The 18,904-nt window shown below is 37.2% G+C and overlaps 1 protein-coding gene across 11 annotated transcripts in view; it reads right to left on the minus strand.

Annotated features, from left to right (window-relative positions):
* The window catches only part of EVI5 (ecotropic viral integration site 5), a 217,276-nt gene that overhangs the window by 16,383 nt on the left and 181,989 nt on the right, over positions 1-18,904 (minus strand). Inside the window, exon 20 of one of the 11 annotated variants that reach the window (XM_070486831.1) lies at positions 4,642-4,916. The exons of 9 other annotated variants lie outside the window; for them this stretch is intronic. In XM_070486831.1, the coding sequence (XP_070342932.1) occupies positions 4,827-4,916 (90 nt within the window). In that variant the 3' untranslated portion in view covers positions 4,642-4,826. Of the gene's footprint in view, positions 1-4,641; positions 4,917-9,398; positions 9,444-18,904 lie in introns of those variants that run through there. One more of the 11 variants, XM_044748909.2, reaches the window with a different exon arrangement.

Below are 18,904 nucleotides of genomic sequence, written 5' to 3' on the forward strand. Positions count from 1 at the left end.
CCTGTTCTGTACATTTTCCTGTCCCACATGTAGACTCATAAAAGAAATTTATTTCAAATTTAAGAAAGGAAAAGAGTAACTGGTTTGGTTTTGTCTTTTATTAGACACCACAAATCTTCAATATATCACATTCCCTGCTTTGCTCTGGCTCCCAAATATGTGGCCCACTCTGATACTGGATGCATCTTTTGTATGCTAGTATTAACTCTGATTTTACTGATTTTGCCTTAGAACTAATTCTTTTAACTATCTGATTGAACCATATGATATTGCTGTTTTTTGTAAATGAAAGTACAGTACAGCAAAGAAAGTATCAGTAATTTCATTTGGTTTAATTAACCTAATATTTGGTTATTTTTGTATTATATGTATTCATGCAAACTGCCTCAAAATCTTTGGGGAACAAGGTAGGGTATAAATCTAAAAACAAACATTTACCAGTGTGCATATTGAGTTTCTTGATTTCAATTATTGTTTAGGTGTATTCCAAAAATAAGGTCATCAATAAAACCTTCCAAATATGCTTCCAAATTTATTTGTAGCTTGACTATTTTGATAATAAAGTAGTTACACTCAGAACAAAACCCCCAAATAATCTACTAACAAAATAAAAAGATTAAAACTGCTTGCTTTACTTTTAAAAGTATTTCTTTTTTGTTTTCCAGTATTATTTTGATATTAATATTTTAAAATATTAGCATTTTTATAAACCATTATCATTTTATATTTTAATAATTAATAAGAATAATTAATAGGCATAAATGTTTCCATACTTTAATATTATACCGACTGACACATATACAAACATATATATGAGTGTATTGTCTATAGATACGTTTTTTCCAAATTATGATTTAACACTGCAATTAAACATCTCTTTACTTATTTATTTTATAATTTTTTTTTCTTAAGATGGACCCTGCGCTAACATCTCTTGCCAATCTTTTTTTCCCCCTCCTCTCCAAGGCCCCCCAGTGTACATTTGTGTATTCTAGTTGTAGGTCCTTCTAGTTGTGCTATGTGGGACGCCACCTCAGCATGGCCTGATGAGCCGTGCTAGGTCCGCGCCCAGGATCAGAACAGGTGAAACCCTGGGCTGCTGCAGTGGAGTGCGTGAACTTAACCACTCAGCCATGGGGCCAGCCCCCTAAATATTTAAAATCAGCACTGTTTGGAAAAATACGGAATGACTGGTTGCTGTACATATATTCTATCTCTTCCGTTAGCTCGTGATTGTGGGGATTGTTTCTTAATCATTTTTGTATCCTAGAACTTAGCATTCTGACTAGACAAGAGTAGGCACTTAAGAAATGTCGATGAACTACACTGAAAAGGCAGCAGGATTCTTGAGAAAAGCCCAGAAGTGCTGATTATTCATCCCATCCCTTTACATGTTGAATGAGAATATCAATAAGCAGACAAGAGGGAGTGGTAACATACAAGACCCAAATAACGTACTGTTTTCTTACCTGATGTGCACTGCTTCATCATGTTATGCATTAAGAGACAGAGTAAAAAGAGCAACATGTACAAATTATTTAAATAGTACTTATGACATCTAAGATACTCATTACGACTTAAAAAGTTAACAAAATCTTAACCTCTTACTATCAACAAAGAGATTAGATATTTAGGATTTCTCTGAATATATTTAACAATAATGACCTAAGAAAGCATTTAGTAACTAGAAAAGGAAAGTGATAAGCTAAGATATTATATAACTTATAAAGAATAAAGCACAAAATGCAGTATAGTTAATAAGAAAACAGGAAACTGTCATGTTCATAGTCTGATGAACGTAGGTTTTGACAGGAAACAGCAGAGTTTCTAACTGCATGACAGTAAAAATTCAAACACTAAAGAAGAGTATTAAAAAGCGTTACAGCTATTTCACATAAAAATTTTCATAAAAATTTTAAAGCTGGGAGAACCTGCAGGGATGAATATTCTGAAGCCCCAGAGGACTTCATAATCATTAAGGATACATTTTAAAATTTTTTGGTGAATCTACTTCATTAGATAAACCACTAAAGGTTAAGAGAGAAGTTTCTTTTGTAAAACAGAGAAGTGTCACAGTTTTAGAGATTTGTAGTCTTTAAACATAATTTCTTAATAAATAATAGAGAAATCTGTGCTAAGAAAATTTGATCATCTGGGCTAGTGTATATGTGGACAGAGGACACACCATGTTCTCTATGTATTTGCTTTCTTCCAGCATATTATAGAATACCGGTAATTTGAAGAAGTTAGGGTTGATTTTTACAGTTGATTTTAAAGAGACACGACAGGTTATTCTTCCTCAATTTTAAAATGTAGAGGTAATAGAATTAATAATAAACCCCTATATTTATATGATGCCTTACAGTTAAAAGTGCTTCCATGCATATTATTTCAAGCTAAAAATTTTTCCCCGTGTGCGTGATTGGAGGTTGAACTGTGCAGGCAACTACCACTTTCTGAGATTCAAAAGAAGAAGAAGGACTGCACTGAGTATTCTGAAAGACAATCAATCCACAACAAAGTGGAAAAAAGTCATCCACACACCAAAAAAACCCCTAACCAAATGAACTTTGATCACTACTAGACAGGGTTTAAACCATTGAAGTGAGTCATGTGACACCGAGTGAACTGCAAAACAGTTGCAGTAAGTTTCCAAGACTGAGTCATATCAGATTATCAAAGCTCCTATTTGTGCATTTGGGTTTGTATAATCAATCTTTGTAAAACATAGAGCTACAGCTTTTAAAGACAAATGTAACATTCCTGTAAGTGGTGTACAATATTAAAAACTTTAAATTACTGTACATTACACTTTGCATGGGAAGATGGACATAAAGTCCAATGATCACACAGTGTTTTATTTTTAACTTTCTAGAGACTTTATTAGTTTTTCCTCCAAAGTTTAATCAGTAATTTTGTTGGATTATTTATATAATAGTCTTAATAGTTTTTTCAGTTTTCAAAATTTAAAATAAACGTAAATGGAAAATGATATGCTAAATTTATTCTCAATAATAAGCTTCTTTAAAAACTAAACTGTACAAATGACAAAGAATAAAACTAGCAATAAGTAGACAAAGCAAAAGATTTCCAGTGAATCAGAATAGAAACCCAATAAAAGTGACCAATTGGAGTTCATGACTTTTTGACCACTGTGTTATATAGACAAGAGCCAAAATTCAGACCTACAGTACTTAAAAGTCAAATTAAGTTAAAAGATTCAAGAATTTTATTGAAATAACATAAAGTAGACAATGCTTAAAATGTTTTTGGCTTTAAGCTAAGTAAGTCATTTTTTAAAAGGAGACGCAACACTTGAAGTTAAAAAATTATAGATTTTCTGTTAAATGTATAAAATGCAATAGTTAAAACACATTTTTATAAGCAAAAAAAAAAGTGTACCCACATTTATAGGTGAAAAAAGGTGCAAAGCAAAGTGTGGAATTGAAGAAACTTATACTGTGCTTTTGTTACCAGGGAAGAAGAAAGAGGGAAAAAATAAAAGTCATTTACAAAGAACTTTTAGTCTTTCTATAGCATACTTAGATTCATCCAGTATATAGTGGGACAAACAAAATGAAACTGCCATTGTCCTCTTCCTGGCAGCTGACACATCTTGATAAAATTGAAACCATTAACATTATTTAGAAGGTACTCTAATGTCAATGGCGATGAGGTTAGGAATATATGAGGTTCTATGTAAATTTATGACCAATTACAGGAAATAAATCACTTCACACTTGTTTCACTCTGAACTTTTAAAGCTACATCAAAGTACCGCGTACATTTCACTTGATTTAACCTTTAGCTGAAGCACTGAAAAAATTCAAATCTTTAGCAAAACATCCTCATGAAAACGAAGTACTTCTTTTCTATCTGGATTGAACTCTGTGAGGAGAAATTATTCTTCTCTAAAACTAAATCATAGGTTTTATCAGTCTATCCAATCACTTAACCAAATTTTAAATCATTCATCTGATAAGGAACTTATATCTAGAATTTATAAAGAATTCTTACAACTTAATTATAAAAGGACAAATAACCCAATTATGAAATGGGCAAAGGATCTGAGTAGATATTTCTCTAAAGAAGATATAAATGGCCAGTGAGCATATGGAAAGATGCCCAATATCATTAGCCATCAGGAGAATTCAAATCAAGACCAAAATGAGATGACATTCACACTTACCAGGATGGCTATAATGAAAAAGAGAGATAATAACAAGTTTTGACAAGGATGTGGAGAAATTGGAACCCTTATACACAGCTGGTGGAACCTTACATACAATCATACGGCTGCTTTGGAAAACAGTATGGCAGTTCCTCAAATGGTCAAATATAGAGTTATCATATGACCCAGTGATTCCACTACTGAGTATAAATTCAAGACAAATGAAAACATATACTCAACAAAGGAACTTGTACTTGAATGCTTGCAGCAGCATTTTTTATAACAGCCAAAAAGTGGAAACAACCTAAATGTCCATCAACTGAAGCATGGATAAATAAAAGTGGTATATCCATATAATGGAATATTATTAGGCAATAAAAAGGAATGAGGTACTGACACATGCTACAACATGGATGAACTTTATGCTAACATTATGCTAAGTTAAAGAAACTAGTCACAAATGATCACATATTGTATAATTTTATTTAAATAAAATGTCCAGAAGAGAGAACCTATAAAGACTGAAAGTACATTAGTGGTTGCCAAGGGCTGGGGGAAGGGGGCTTGGGGGAAACAAAGAGTGTCTGCTAATAAAAATGGGATTAATTTTTAACGTAATAAAAATGTTCTAGGGGCAAGCCCGGTGGTGCAGCGGTTAAGTTCGCACTTTCTGCTTCTTGGTGGACCGGGGTTCGCGGGTTCGGATCCAGGGTGCAGACATGGCATCACTTGGCAAAAACCCATGCTGTGGTAGGCGTCCCATGTATAAAGAAGAGGAAGATGGGCATGGATGTTAGCTCAGGGCCAGTCTTCCTCAGCAAAAAGAGGAAGATTGGCAGTAGTTAGCTCAGGGCTAATCTTCCTCAAAAAAAAAAAATTCTAAAATTGCTTTGTAGCAATGGTTGCACAACTCTGTGAATATACTAAAAACCATTGAATTGTACACTTTAAATGGGTGAACTGTATTGTATGTGAATTACATCTCAATAAAGATGCTTTTTTATATATATAAATCAGATAGCCCTTTTGTGGGTATGTTTCCAATGGAGATATTACCAGATTGAAAATAAATAATTTTCTATTTAGGAAATGTAGAAAACTTAATTGACTAAAAAAAAATTCACCAACAATGTTAATCTTCAACATCCAGTTTTTCCCTCAGCAGAAAAAGAAAAAGAAATAGTGGCTACCTTCTACAGCTTCATTTTAAACAGGCAGAAAATATTTGCAATTAAAAGTTTAACCCTTTAGACTGAAGTATTAAGTAAAAGGCGATGAATGCATTTGTAGTATTCATTTTTTTCAGAAACTAAAACTCCTGATGGAAAAGTAATTTTAAAAATACATAATTTACATTTATAGCCACACACCCACACTATTTTGTCACTGAACACAAAATAAGCTTTCAAACAGACAAGGTTAGTATCCCTCTGTTCCTCATTCTGAGGTGCTCACAGGCTGCTTAGTTAAGATTGGGCACTTGCAAACCACATGACCTCATGAATGCTATCTTATCATATCAGAGGTTCCTCAGAATGACCACAACAACTTAAATCAGACAGGCAGCAAAGTAGCACTAAGTCTTTGACACATATTATTGGTACGACATTTTTAGCTGTCCAGCTTGCGGGGAGTGCAAATCTGATTATCTTATGTCCAACTGCATCTGTGAGATATGGTCCCTGGAAAGCACATGATTTACTGCACTAAACACTTCCAACCACAATGTAAAGTTTTTAGTTTTTGTAAATCTGAGAGACCTAGCAATTCTCCTTTAATTGACAGTAACTTTGTGAAGCACATTTTCAAATGTTCCTAGTTTGAAAAACTGTCAATACTATCTTATTGCTTCTTTAAAAAACCAGCATTTTAAAATTGAATTACTTGATGCAAAAGAAAATGTTTTTAAAATGACTTACTATATTTCAAAGTCCTGGCATGGTAGAAGCAACTCGACTTTTATATTTAAGAATGAATAGCACTAAAAAAAGAATGTGAAGTATTGAGTAGCGTGGTGGGTAATAGTAATTAGACCGAAAAGATTCAAATTGGCTCTGAAATGAATCATTTGGACCAAGGCCTTAAGAGGAATATAATTCAAAATATAATCAGGGAAGAAGATTGCATTTTATGGATTTCCTCTTGTTTGATTAAGAAAGCTTCACCTTCAGCCATCAGATCAATCCCTCTAAATGTTATTTTCAGAACCACATACTAAGAACAAACTGGTCAGGGGAAGTCTCTCTCCCTCTGGTGTGAGAGATGCCCCTCTCTACTGACTTCCCTCCTACTTTTATAGCTGCTCCTTCTCGGTCTCCATCGTGAGCTCTTTACTTCCTCCAAACCTTTGTATATCATGACCTCTGTGCCTAAAATACCCTTCTACTCTCCTTTTCCTGGCTATCTTCTGCTCCTTCTTCAATACAGAGCTTAGGCAGCCCCATGCCCAAAGACTTTTTGACACGCTTCTAGGCCATGGTGCCTATGGTTCTACCACAGCACTGCCCATACCTTCTGCTTCTCCCTACCAGTCTGAACTCCTTAACAGCTGGGCCTATGACTTCTGTACACTTAGCACAGGACTGGGATAAAAAGTACTTTAAAGATCATTTAGCATAACTGTTTTGGCATGTAGAAACTGAGGCAAGGCCTGAGGCATGCCTGGGAGCTGAAAGATGTTCAGATGTTGATTTTATACTGATTGCATGAATATATGAAGTCAACTGGCATCTAAGGTCACACAGTTAATCAGTGGCAGAACTAGGCATAGAATCCAGGTCTTCCGACTCTAAGTCCACTGTTCTAAAGATGACAGTTTGGTTTTTCAACCACCTGTAGTAAGACGGAGAACAAAAACAAAACTAAAGAAACCAAACTTATCAAATTAAAAAAAAAAAAAAGAAAACAAAAATCCAGAACTGCTATTAAGAATCTGGTAAATTGCATTGATACAGATTTTTCCCCCTCTTCTCCATCTTACGGACGTGTTTAGAAGTCCTGGCATGATAATGAAAGGAGAAAGTAAGAGTTAGATGAAGAGTAGCAGTAATCAGCTTCTGAATAAATGAAAGAAGCTTTGAGTAAATGAGTAAGTTCACTGGACTTTAAAACTGCAGTTCATTTTGTTTGTCCATATCAGGTTGAATGAAATCTTCATGTACCTCCCATCAGCATCACTCTAAATGTTAACAAATATATTTACTGCTGTAGTCAGGCTAAAATCTTATCAGCATCATACAGATTATTGAAATGGTTTTACACATTTATATCATTTTCCTCATGTCTGAGATCAAAGAGTATGCTATTAGATAGTCTCTTTGCGGGAATGCTGAAAGAAGTCTCTTCCAATCTCATTGAATTAAATCCGCTTAAGAACTGCTCTAAGTAACTATAAAATCTGTCACTGTAGGCTTTATAGTTAGCTCTATTTCCTTTAAAAAATGCTTCTCAGGGGCTGGCCTGGTGGCGCAGCTGTTAAGTTTGCACGTTCTGCTTTGGCGGCCCGGGGTTCGCCGGTTTGGATCCCGGGTGCGGACATGGCACCGCTTGGCGAGCCATGCTGTGGTAGGTGTCCCACGTATAAACTAGAGGAAGATGGGCATGGATGTTAGCTCAGGGCCAGTCTCCCTCAGTAAAAAGAGGAGGATTGGCAGCGGATGTTAGCTCAGGGCTAATCTTCCTCAAAAGAAAACAAAAATAAAATAAAAAATGCTTACCATTATCTGTCTTTATTTCTTATAACCCAAGTGGTATTTAATATGCAGTTTCCCTTGAAATGGTTTCTCATGACTTCCAATCTAATTGTCATAGAGTAATTGTTGGGACTACTTATTAAGCAATTTACAGATTAGTACTAACAAACATTGTTTTACTCTCATACATTGGAAAATCTAGCTATACTCATTTGATGTAAAAAGTACTATTAAAAATAACTTGCCACCTAGCACCAGAGAACACAGAAGTGCTCAAACACTACTGAAGCCAGCTTCAAAGAGCTGCCACTGGTCAAATCTAGGACAGTTTGAACACCAAGAGAACTGATTGAATGTGTGTGTACACAGTACTATGTTAGGACTTCTGAGAGACTCTTAAGAAATATAAGGCTGAATAAGACACAGTCTTTGCCATCAAGGAATTCACAGTATATCTTACTCCTGAGCATCAAGGAGAGTATAACAACCATTAATTAAAATAAATGAAATTAAGTGCTGTGTTATCCCCATTTCTGAACTATTAAGTACTCATTATCAGTACTAACCATACAGTCTTTATCAAATTAACTGTTCCACTTTTCCCCATCGGACTGCAAATTTGTCAAGAGTAAGACTATACTGTACTTCCCATAGTGTCTGGCACAATATCAGAAAAAAAAATCCCATCATCAGATGGGATGATACAGCTTAATATCCAAATCTCACTTTATAATTCCACCTGGTTCTGCTTCTTGGCCAGCAAGATATTATCTCTTGAGGATATTTATTTGGTCCTTTAATTCTGAGTACCAGATCCAAATCCTTAGTTTCAGATTGTCTAATTCTTTTCCTTATCTTTTAAATTTTCCTTTTCCAGGTGATATTATTTTCTCATCTTACTCTCTCCTACCAGACCTGTCTTTTCTGTCATGCTCTCATGACTCAACTCTAGTTCCTTAATGAAATTACCATCATTAGAAACACACATTTTCATTAACAAATTTAAAAATTTTTTTCTACCTATCGGAGGAACAGGATACATACATATATATAATTGGGTAAAAATACCTCTTTTTATGAATATAACATAAAGTTGGAAAGTGGTCTAAAAGTTTTGAATAAAAGTAAGGTATTCTCTGTGGGATTATTATAGTTTTTCTCTGAATGTGGTATATTATATATTCTTTTTGTAGGCAAAGAATGAATGGAAAGATACAGAGTCCTCGAGATTAAAAAAATTAATCTAGAAACAATTGCTGGAAGTTTGGTCACCAGTTAAATAACAAACTCTTGAAACAGAATGTATTGAAAAGCTGAGCTAATTTATGTCCTTGGGTAAGCTTGTCTTTCTTAAGCAATAGGTATAGATGAAATTGGATTGACAATTTTTATCTACTTCTATGCTTCTGGAAATGTCAAATTTGGCTAGAAAAATCTCAGTTGCCTCTGTTTTCAGAAAATCATATAATATTTAAAAGCTAAGATTTTAGTGGCACCCACTGGAAACTGAAGCAGAATCTGAAGCGTCAAATCAGACCAATTCCCCATTCTCAGATGGAACAGAAGTCCAGAACCTGATGCTGAAAGAAAAGTAAAGAAGACTAAGTGAGAGGAAATTTCTACTAACTAGACATTGGGTTCTCATCTGAGAGAAGTAATTAATTTTAATTCAATTAAACACTTAGGGAACTCCTACTCTATCTAACATGTGATCGTTAAGTGGGTCAGCAGGATTGTGATAGGGCAGTGGGATGGAGGGGATCAGAAGCCAGAATGCCCGGGTAGTAGTTCCGTCTGTCACTAACTCGCTGTGTAACTTTGGGTAAGTCCCTTAATTCTTGGGCCCTCAGCTTCCTCATTTATCAGGTAAAAACCAGATAAACTTTAAGAACATATCTGGCTTAAAAAAAAAATACAAATCTGAAATCTCAGCGTTAAGTCTCTTTTACATGGTGATACTATTCCAGATATAAAACACTATACATTGTACAATAATTTCTTTAATCTTATGACTTCAAATAAGATAAATTGCTTATCCAAGATAAAATGGAACAAATAATAGGAATAGGAGTAATAACACTCATTTAAAGAAGTCATTAAGAATGAATTTTTTATTCATAAATGGAGATTGTAAGATTAAAAAACAGTGCTAAACATTTAATTCAAGTGCCTTAAAGCAATTCTCATGAGTACAAACGTGATCTCTCATTATCTACGTGGGACATTTTGTTGAGGGAATAATTTCTTTTATTAAGAAGCTGCTGCACTGGGAAACCTAGCACTTCTTTTTTTAATGTTATGATAGATTACAGCCTTGTGAGATTTCAGTTGTACATTATTGTTAGTCATGTTGTGGGTACACCACTTCCCCCTTTGTGCCCTCCCCCCACCCCCCCTTTTCCCTGGTAACCACCAATCAGATCTTCTTGTCAATATATTAACTTCCACCTATGAGTGGAGTCATATAGAGTTCGTCTTTCTCTGTCTGGCTTATTTCACTTAACATAATACCCTCGAGGTCCATCCATGTTGCTGCGAATGGGCCAATTTTGTCTTTTTTTATGGCTGAGTAGTATTCCATTGTGTATATATACCATATCTTCTTTATCCAATCATCAGTTTTTGGGCATGTAAAACCTAGCACTTCTTACTGTAAAACATACATGAAAGTTTATAACTCCACATATTGAAATTTTTCTGAAACAGTAATACTAAAATCAAATTATCAGCAGCCATCAATAAAAATAGAAGACACTATGTTTGATTCTTATTTCTGCCTCCAGAAGTATACTGTTGCTATGAAGCAGCTTGTGAGTAAGATGTCAATGCTATGCTAGGTTATCGCTCTATAAACTAGATAATTACTTGGAGCTTTTCAAGACTTAAAAGGAAATCAAGACTGGTAGAAATAGTATAAAATACGCAGCCAGTTAAAAAAACAAAAATAGTATCATTCAGTTAGACATAAAGAGAAAAAAAGGCTGCCAATAAGTACAGAGCCAAATAACTAGTTCTTTTCTACCTTTAATACGCTGGTTTAATGCCTAGATGAAGACCAATGGTGAAAGAGTCTCTAAAAAGCTTCTTTTAAAAAAATTCAAGTTCAAATGATTTTATTAACTACCTTTAAACTGAAGAATATAAGCACATGGGAACAAAAAGATTCCAACAGCATAAAAGGGTAATCTGTCATTTGATTTTTAAAGTTCCTTATTTCAAAAGCCCTAGTTTAATAACAAAATGAGCACACATATTAAGCATATTAAGAATGTTTAGGACATTAAACATATTTTTTGGCAGATATTTAATTAAATCCATAGCTCAGGTAAAGAATAAACAGAGTTAACAGAATTTAAAAACTTAAGGAGTACTCACATATAAACATTTTCTAAGCCAATCTTCAGTGAGGGCTTTGTTTAGATTTTCTTTTATTTATTTAAACTCCTAATTTTGTACTTGGCTGGTAGAAATAAAAGAAGATTCTTATGATGACTTAAAAAACTCCTCCACACCAAAGGAGACACGATGACAGAAGACCTTCTGGGTACTGGAAACCAGCCCAATGGCGATCCTTAGAAAGAAAGGGGGGGGTTCACCTACCTGGGTTTATGTTGCTTACAGCACCCTATAACAGGTTTTGTTTGTTGTTGTTTTCTTTGCCAGCCTTGTCCTGAAATAGCTTACATTTCTCTAATTTCTTCAGGAAGGGGGTCTCAGTAATTGTTCAGTGAGAGATCATTCCACCTAAGTTCTTTCATAAATTATCCATCATTCTCTGATAAATGGTAAAAAATGCTGAAGAAATCTCTCCTAATAAATTCAGTCTTCAGAAGGATCAGTGACGTTTAAAATCTAACTAAAACAACTACGTTAAGTGCTCCCTTCTCGAAATGGAGGCTCTTGTGTCTCCACACTCACCAGTTTTCCTCCTATCCCACTGGTGGTTTTGGTCTCCTTTGCTGGCTCTCTTGACTTTAAAGGTCAGGAGTGCCACAAATTTGCTTCTGGACCCCCTTCTCTTTATCTATGAATGCCATTTATATGCCAATAACTACTAAACCTGTTTTTAGCCCTGACCTCTTCTTAGAACTTCATACTCACATAGCTATTGCCTACCCGGTATTTTCATTTGATGTTGAACAGGAATCTCAACCTTAATGTAAACAAAACAGAGCTCTTGATCTCCTGCCCTTCCTCAGCCTCAGGAAATGGCACCAACCACTCACTTAATCGTCAAGCCAAAAATCTCTGGAGTCACTGACTGTTTTCTCACGTTTCTCATACAGTCCATCAGCAAGTTCTCTACCTCTAAAACACACCTCTAACACATCTACATTGCTAACATTTCCACTTCTCCCACCCTTCTAAGCCACCTTTGCTCTTACCTGGACTATTTTAACAGCCTCCATTTCCCGTTTCCTTTCTTGCTCTCCTACAATCAACTCACCACAGAGCAGGAAGGGCCAATCAGATCTCATCAAAGTGCTTAAAACCATCCAAAGGCTTCCCACTAAATCAATAAAAAACCTGAACTATTTATCCTGGCTTACAAAGCACTGTATTGGACTTGACCCCATCTACCTCTCTAATCTTATCATCTATCATTTTTTTCGCACCCTCTACTACACTCCAACCACATTAGTATGGTTCCTCAAAAAGTCCCTTCATTTTCTTCTAGGGTCTTTGTGCTAGTTGTTTCTTCTGCCTGGAATGTTCTTTTCACTGATTTTCACACATCAGGAAGCTTCTTAGCACTCCTATCACAGCTTATACATTACCTTACCAGCAAAGCCTTTTGCAATAATCTATTCATTAGAAACATCTTCATGGAGTACTAATATATGCCAACATTGTTCTGGATGCTGGGGGAAGGTTCTTAATATTACTAGTAATTAGGGAAACACACATTCAAACCATAATGAGAAACCTCTTCACAGCCAAAGAATGACTAAAATTAGATAAAGTCTCACAATCCCACATGTGGATGAAGACGAGAACACTAAGAACTGTCTTCACTGCTCATGGGAGTGTAAACTGGCGTAACCACTTGCAGCAATGTTCTTAACAGACCAAACCGGAAATAATTCAAATGTTCACCAACAGCATAAATAAATTGTGGTATATTTATACAAAGGAAAATTATATAGCATTGAGAATGAATAACCTACATCTACATTTAAGAATAACATAGTTAAGAAGGATCCAAGATGGCGGTGTGAGTATCCTCTTTGTGTCTCCCCCTTTGAATCCACAACAAATTGGACATTCATTGCTTAACAAAGGATATCCATACAGCATCTCGGGACGCCTGAGAGACCCACGCGGCTACACATCGGAAGGCGGATGGACTTCCCTCTGGGAGGAGGTGGAGATAGGGGAAAATTCTCCAGCACCGACCGAACAGCCTAGTACCTGCAAGTGGCTTTCTTCCAGCGGATGCCCCCAGAGCATCGGCACACACCTAGGGCAGGAGGGAGCGCACACCAGAGGAGCGACGGTGGAAACAGGTGACCAGAGCCCTACCTAAAGCCCCCTGCAATTACACCTAAACCCAGAGGGAAGCTTCAGAGTTGCACACCTGAGTCCGTGGGGAGAGCCTCTGCCCGCCATTGGCGGGGAGGCCCCGCCCAGTGGCCACAGTGCCTGGAGGGTCCCGGAGAGAATCCCAGGTGGTGCGGCAGCCCACCAGCTGCCGCTGCCCACCCCACTGTCTGCCGGGCAGGGCACGGGATTGCCGGAGGTCTCCTGGGAGAGGACTGGGGCTGGGTGGTCCTCCAGCGACCGTCTCCACGGACTGGGGGGGATACTTCAGAGTTCCGCCCGGGCAGGAGGCAAAGTCCCTACCTGTCATTAGCGGAGAGGCCCCTCCCAGCATCCACAACACCGGGAGGGTCCCGGAGAGGAAAATACCAGGCAGGGCAGCAGCTGGCCAGCTGCCACTGAAATCAAGGTCTCCAGCTATCCCCTAGACAGGGCAAAGGGCTCCCCGAGATCCTAGGGGAGAGGAGTGGGGCTGGGTGGAGCTCCAGCGACCCGGCTCTGTAGCCTAGGGGGAAACCCTACAGTCTCACAGCAGCCTCAGAGAAAGCCTCTGCACACCACTAATAGAGAGTACCCATCCGGCAGCCACAAGGCTAGAAGACCTCGGGAAAAAAGTAGCATAGCTAGGTGAGCTAACCACAGACTGCAGAAGATGCCCATGGCTCTGCTGTGACCCATAGTGGACAAGTGAGATTTTGTGGGCGCCGACGTGACAGAGCTGCAAATATAAGTGATCCTGCCCCTGGCCGCTGGAAAAGCCCATAACACCATGGCAGACCGCAAGGAGGGAGCACGTCTAGGTGGTCTGCAACAGTAGGCACCAGTAGCCTGAAGCCCCCCCGTGACGGCCCCCACAGCTGAAGAGGGAACCCACAGGACCACTGTGACTATGAGGAGGGGCCCAGGCCCAGTTAGCAACAGCTGATAGGGTTCCTGGTTGGTGCAGTATAAACAGCTGCTCCCCCACCACACCAGTAGAAACAAGTGGAAGGAGTAACTAAACTCAATTTCTCTGCGGAGGCACAAATCTACAACATCAAGCAATATGAAAAAATCTATTAAATCTCCAGAACAGAAGGAAAATAACAAATACACAGAAAACAATCCAAAAGAAAGTGAAATATGTAACCTAAATGATGATGACTTCAAAACAGCCATCATTAAAAAACTCAATGAGTTAAAAGAGAATTCAGATAGACAACTCAACGAGTTCAGGGGCTATGTCACAAAAGAGTTTGATACTATAAAGAAGAACCAAACAGAAATACTGGAAATGAAGAACACAATAGAGGAGATTAAGAAAAATCTAGATGCACTGAACAGTAGGGCCGATAATATGGAGGAAAGAATTAGCAATTTGGAAGATAGGAATATAGGAATGCTGCAGGCAGAGGAGGAGAGAGAAGTAAGACTAAGAAGAAATGAAACTCTCCGAGAATTATCAGACGCAATTAGGAGATGCAACGTAAGGATTATAGGTATACCTGAGGGAGAAGAGAGGGAGAAGGGGGCAGAAAGCCTATTCAAAGAAATAATGGCTGAGAACTTCCCAAACCTGGTGAGAGAGATGGAACTTCATGTGACAGAAGCCAATAGATCTCCAAACTTTATCAATGCAAGAAGACCAACCCCACGGCATATAGTAGTGAAGCTAGCAAAAGTCAACGACAAGGAGAAAATACTAAGGGCAGCCAGGCAGAAGAAATTAACCTACAAAGGAACCCCCATCAGGCTATCAGCAGATTTCTCAGCAGAAACTTTGCAGGCTAGAAGAGAGTGGAATGATATGTTCAGAAATCTGAAGGACAAAAACCTACAGCCGAGAATTCTCTACCCAGTGAAAATATCCTTCAAATACGATGAAGAAATAAAAACTTTCCCAGATAAACAAAAATTAAGGGAGTTCATTGCCACAAAAACTCCTCTTCAGGAAATGCTCAGGAAAACCCTTATTCCTGAAAAATCAAAAAAAGGAAAGGGGCTACAAAACCAAGAGCAGAGGAGATAAGTAGAAGGACAACAACAGATTAAACCATGGGACGAGAAACAAAGGAAATTGAAGAAAACCAGAAAACAAGACATAAAATGGCAGCGGTAGGCCCCCACATCTCAATAATCACTCTAAATGTAAATGGACTGAACTCCCCAATCAAAAGACACAGAGTGGCAGGATGGAGCAAAGAACAAGACCCAACAATATGCTGCCTCCAGAAAACACACCTCAGCCCCAAAGACAAACACAGACTCAGAGTGAAGGGATGGAGAACAATACTCCAAGCTAATAATGAACAAAAGAAAGCAGGTGTCGCTATACTAATATCAGACAAAGTAGACTTCAAAGCAAAACAGATAAAGAAAGACAAAGAGGGACAGTATATAATGATAAAAGGGACTCTCCACCAAGAAGACATAACACTTATAAATATATACGCACCCAACACAGGAGCACCAAAATTTGTAAAGCAACTCTTAATAGAACTAAAAGAAGACATCAACAACAATACAATAATAGTAGGGGACCTCAACACGCCATTAACACCAATGGACAGAACATCCAGACAGAAAATCAACAAGGAAATTATAGAATTAAATGAAAAATTAGATCAGATGGACTTAATAGATATATATAGAACACTTCATCCAAAAACAGCAGGTTACACATTCTTCTCAAGTGCGCATGGAACATTCTCAAGGATAGACCATATTTTGGGAAACAAAGCAAGCATCAATAAATACAAGAGAGTTGAAATAATATCAAGCATCTTTTCTGATCATAATGCTATGAAACTAGAAATCAACTACAAGAATAAAGCAGAGAAAGGTGCAAAAATGTAGAGACTAAACAACACGCTTCTGAACAAACAATGGATTATTGAAGAAATTAAAGAAGAAATCAAGCATTATCTGGAGACAAATGAAAATGTGAACATGACATACCAAATCATTTGGGATGCAGCAAAAGCAGTCCTAAGAGGGAAATTCATTGCAATACAGGCTCATTTCACTAAACAAGAAAAAGCTCACATAAGCAACCTCAAACGACACCTAACAGAATTAGAAAAAGAAGAACAAACAAAGCCCAGAGTTAGCAGAAGGAGGGAAATAATAAAAATAAGAGCAGAAATAAATGATACTGAAACAAAAAAGACAGTAGAAAGGATCAATGAAACAAAGAGTTGGTTCTTTGAAAAAATTAACAAAATCGACAAACCCTTAGCCAGACTCACCAAGAAAAGAAGAGAGAAATCTCAAATAAATAAAATTAGGAATGAGAGAGGAGAAATCACAACAGATACCAATGAAATACAAGGGATCATAAGAGAATACTATGAAAAACTATATGCCAACAAATTGAACAACCTAGAAGAAATGGACAAATTCCTAGACTCCTACAACCTTCCCAAAGTGAATCAGGAAGAAATGGAGAATCTGAATAGGCCAATCACAAGTAAAGAAATAGAAACAGTAATCAAAAACCTCCCCAAAAATAAGAGTCCAGGACCAGATGGCTTCTCTGGAGAATTCTACCAAACCTTCAAAGAAGATTTAATACCTATCCTTCTCAAACTATTCCAGAAAATTGAGGAAGATGGAGTACTCCCTAACACATTCTATGAAGCCAACATCACTCTGATCTCCAAACCTGGCAAGGACAACACAAAGAAGGAGAACTACAGACCGATATCACTGATGAACATAGATGCAAAAATCCTCAACAAAATTCTGGCAAACCGAATACAGCAATACATCAAAAAGATTATACACCATGATCAAGTGGGATTTATACCAGGAACACAGGGATGGTTCAACATCTGCAAGTCAATCAACGTGACACACTACATTAACAAATTGAGAAACAAAAACCACATGATCATCTCAATAGATGCAGAGAAAGCATTCGACAAGATCCAACATCCATTTATGATAAAAACCCTCAAGAAAATGGGTATAGAAGGAAAGTACCTCAACATAATAAAGGCCATATATGACAAACCCACTGCCAACATCATACTCAATGGACAAAAACTGAAAGCCATCCCTCTGAGGACAGGAACAAGACAAGGGTGCCCACTTTCACCACTCCTATTCAACATAGTACTGGAGGTGCTGGCCAGAGCAATTCGGCAGGAAAAAGAAATAAAAGGAATCCAAATAGGTAATGAAGAAGTAAAACTCTCGCTGTTTGCAGACAACATGATCTTATATATAGAAAACCCCAAAGAATCTAAAGAAAAACCATTAGAAACAATCAACAACTACAGCAAAGTAGCAGCATATAAAACCAACATACATAAATCAGTAGCATTTCTATACACTAACAATGAACTAACAGAAAAAGAACTCAAGAACTCAATCCCATTCACAATCGCAACGAAAAGAATAAAATACCTTGGGAAAAATTTAACCAAGGATTTATACAATGAAAACTACAAGACTTTCTTGAAAGAAATTGACGACGACATAAAGAGATGGAAAGACATTCCATGCACGTGGATTGGAAGAATAAACATAGTTAAAATGTCCATACTACTTAAAGCAATCTACAGATTCAACGCTATCCCAATCAGAATCCCAAGGACATTCTTTACAGAAATTGAACAAAGAATCCTAAAATTCATATGGGGCAACAAAAGACCCCGAATTGCTAAAGCAATCCTGAGTAAGAAAAACAAAGCTGGCGGAATCACAATCCCCGATTTCAAAACATACTACAAAGCTACAGTGATCAAAACAGCTGTACAAAAACAGGTCCACAGATCATTGGAAGAGAACTGAAAGCCCAGAGATAAAACCACACATCTACGGACAGCTAATCTTCGACAAAGGAGCGGAGGGCCTACATTGGAGAAAAGAAAGTCTGTTCAACAAATGGTGCTGGGAAAACTGGACAGCCACATGCAAAAGATCGAAAATTGACCATTCTTTTTCACCACACACCAAAATAAACTCAAAATGGATCAAAGACCTAAAGATTAGGCCTGAAACAATAAGTCTTCTAGAAGAAAATATAGGCAGTACACTCTTTGACATCAGTTTCAAAAGAATCTTTTCAGACACTATAACTCCTCAGTTGAGGGAAACAATAGAAAAAATCAACAAATGGGATTTCATTAGACTAAAGAGCTTCTTCAAGGCAAGGGAAAACAGGATTGAAACAAAAAAACAGCCCACTAATTGGGAAAAAATATTCACAAGCCACTTATTCGACAAAGGGTTAATCTCCATCATATACAAAGAACTCACACAGCTTAACAACAAAAAAACAAACAACCTCATCAAAAAATGGGCAGAGGACATGAACAGACATTTCTCCAAAGAAGATATAAGTATGGCCAACAGACACATGAAAAGATGTTCATCATCGCTAATCATCAGGGAAATGCAAATCAAAACTACACTAAGATATCACCTTACACCCGTTAGATTGGCAAAAACATCCAAAACCAAGAGCGACAAATGTTGGAGAGGTTGTGGAGAAAAAGGAACCCTCATACACTGT

Source organism: Equus asinus, chromosome 16, assembly GCF_041296235.1.
Source record: "Equus asinus isolate D_3611 breed Donkey chromosome 16, EquAss-T2T_v2, whole genome shotgun sequence".
Classification (NCBI taxonomy): domain Eukaryota; kingdom Metazoa; phylum Chordata; class Mammalia; order Perissodactyla; family Equidae; genus Equus; species Equus asinus.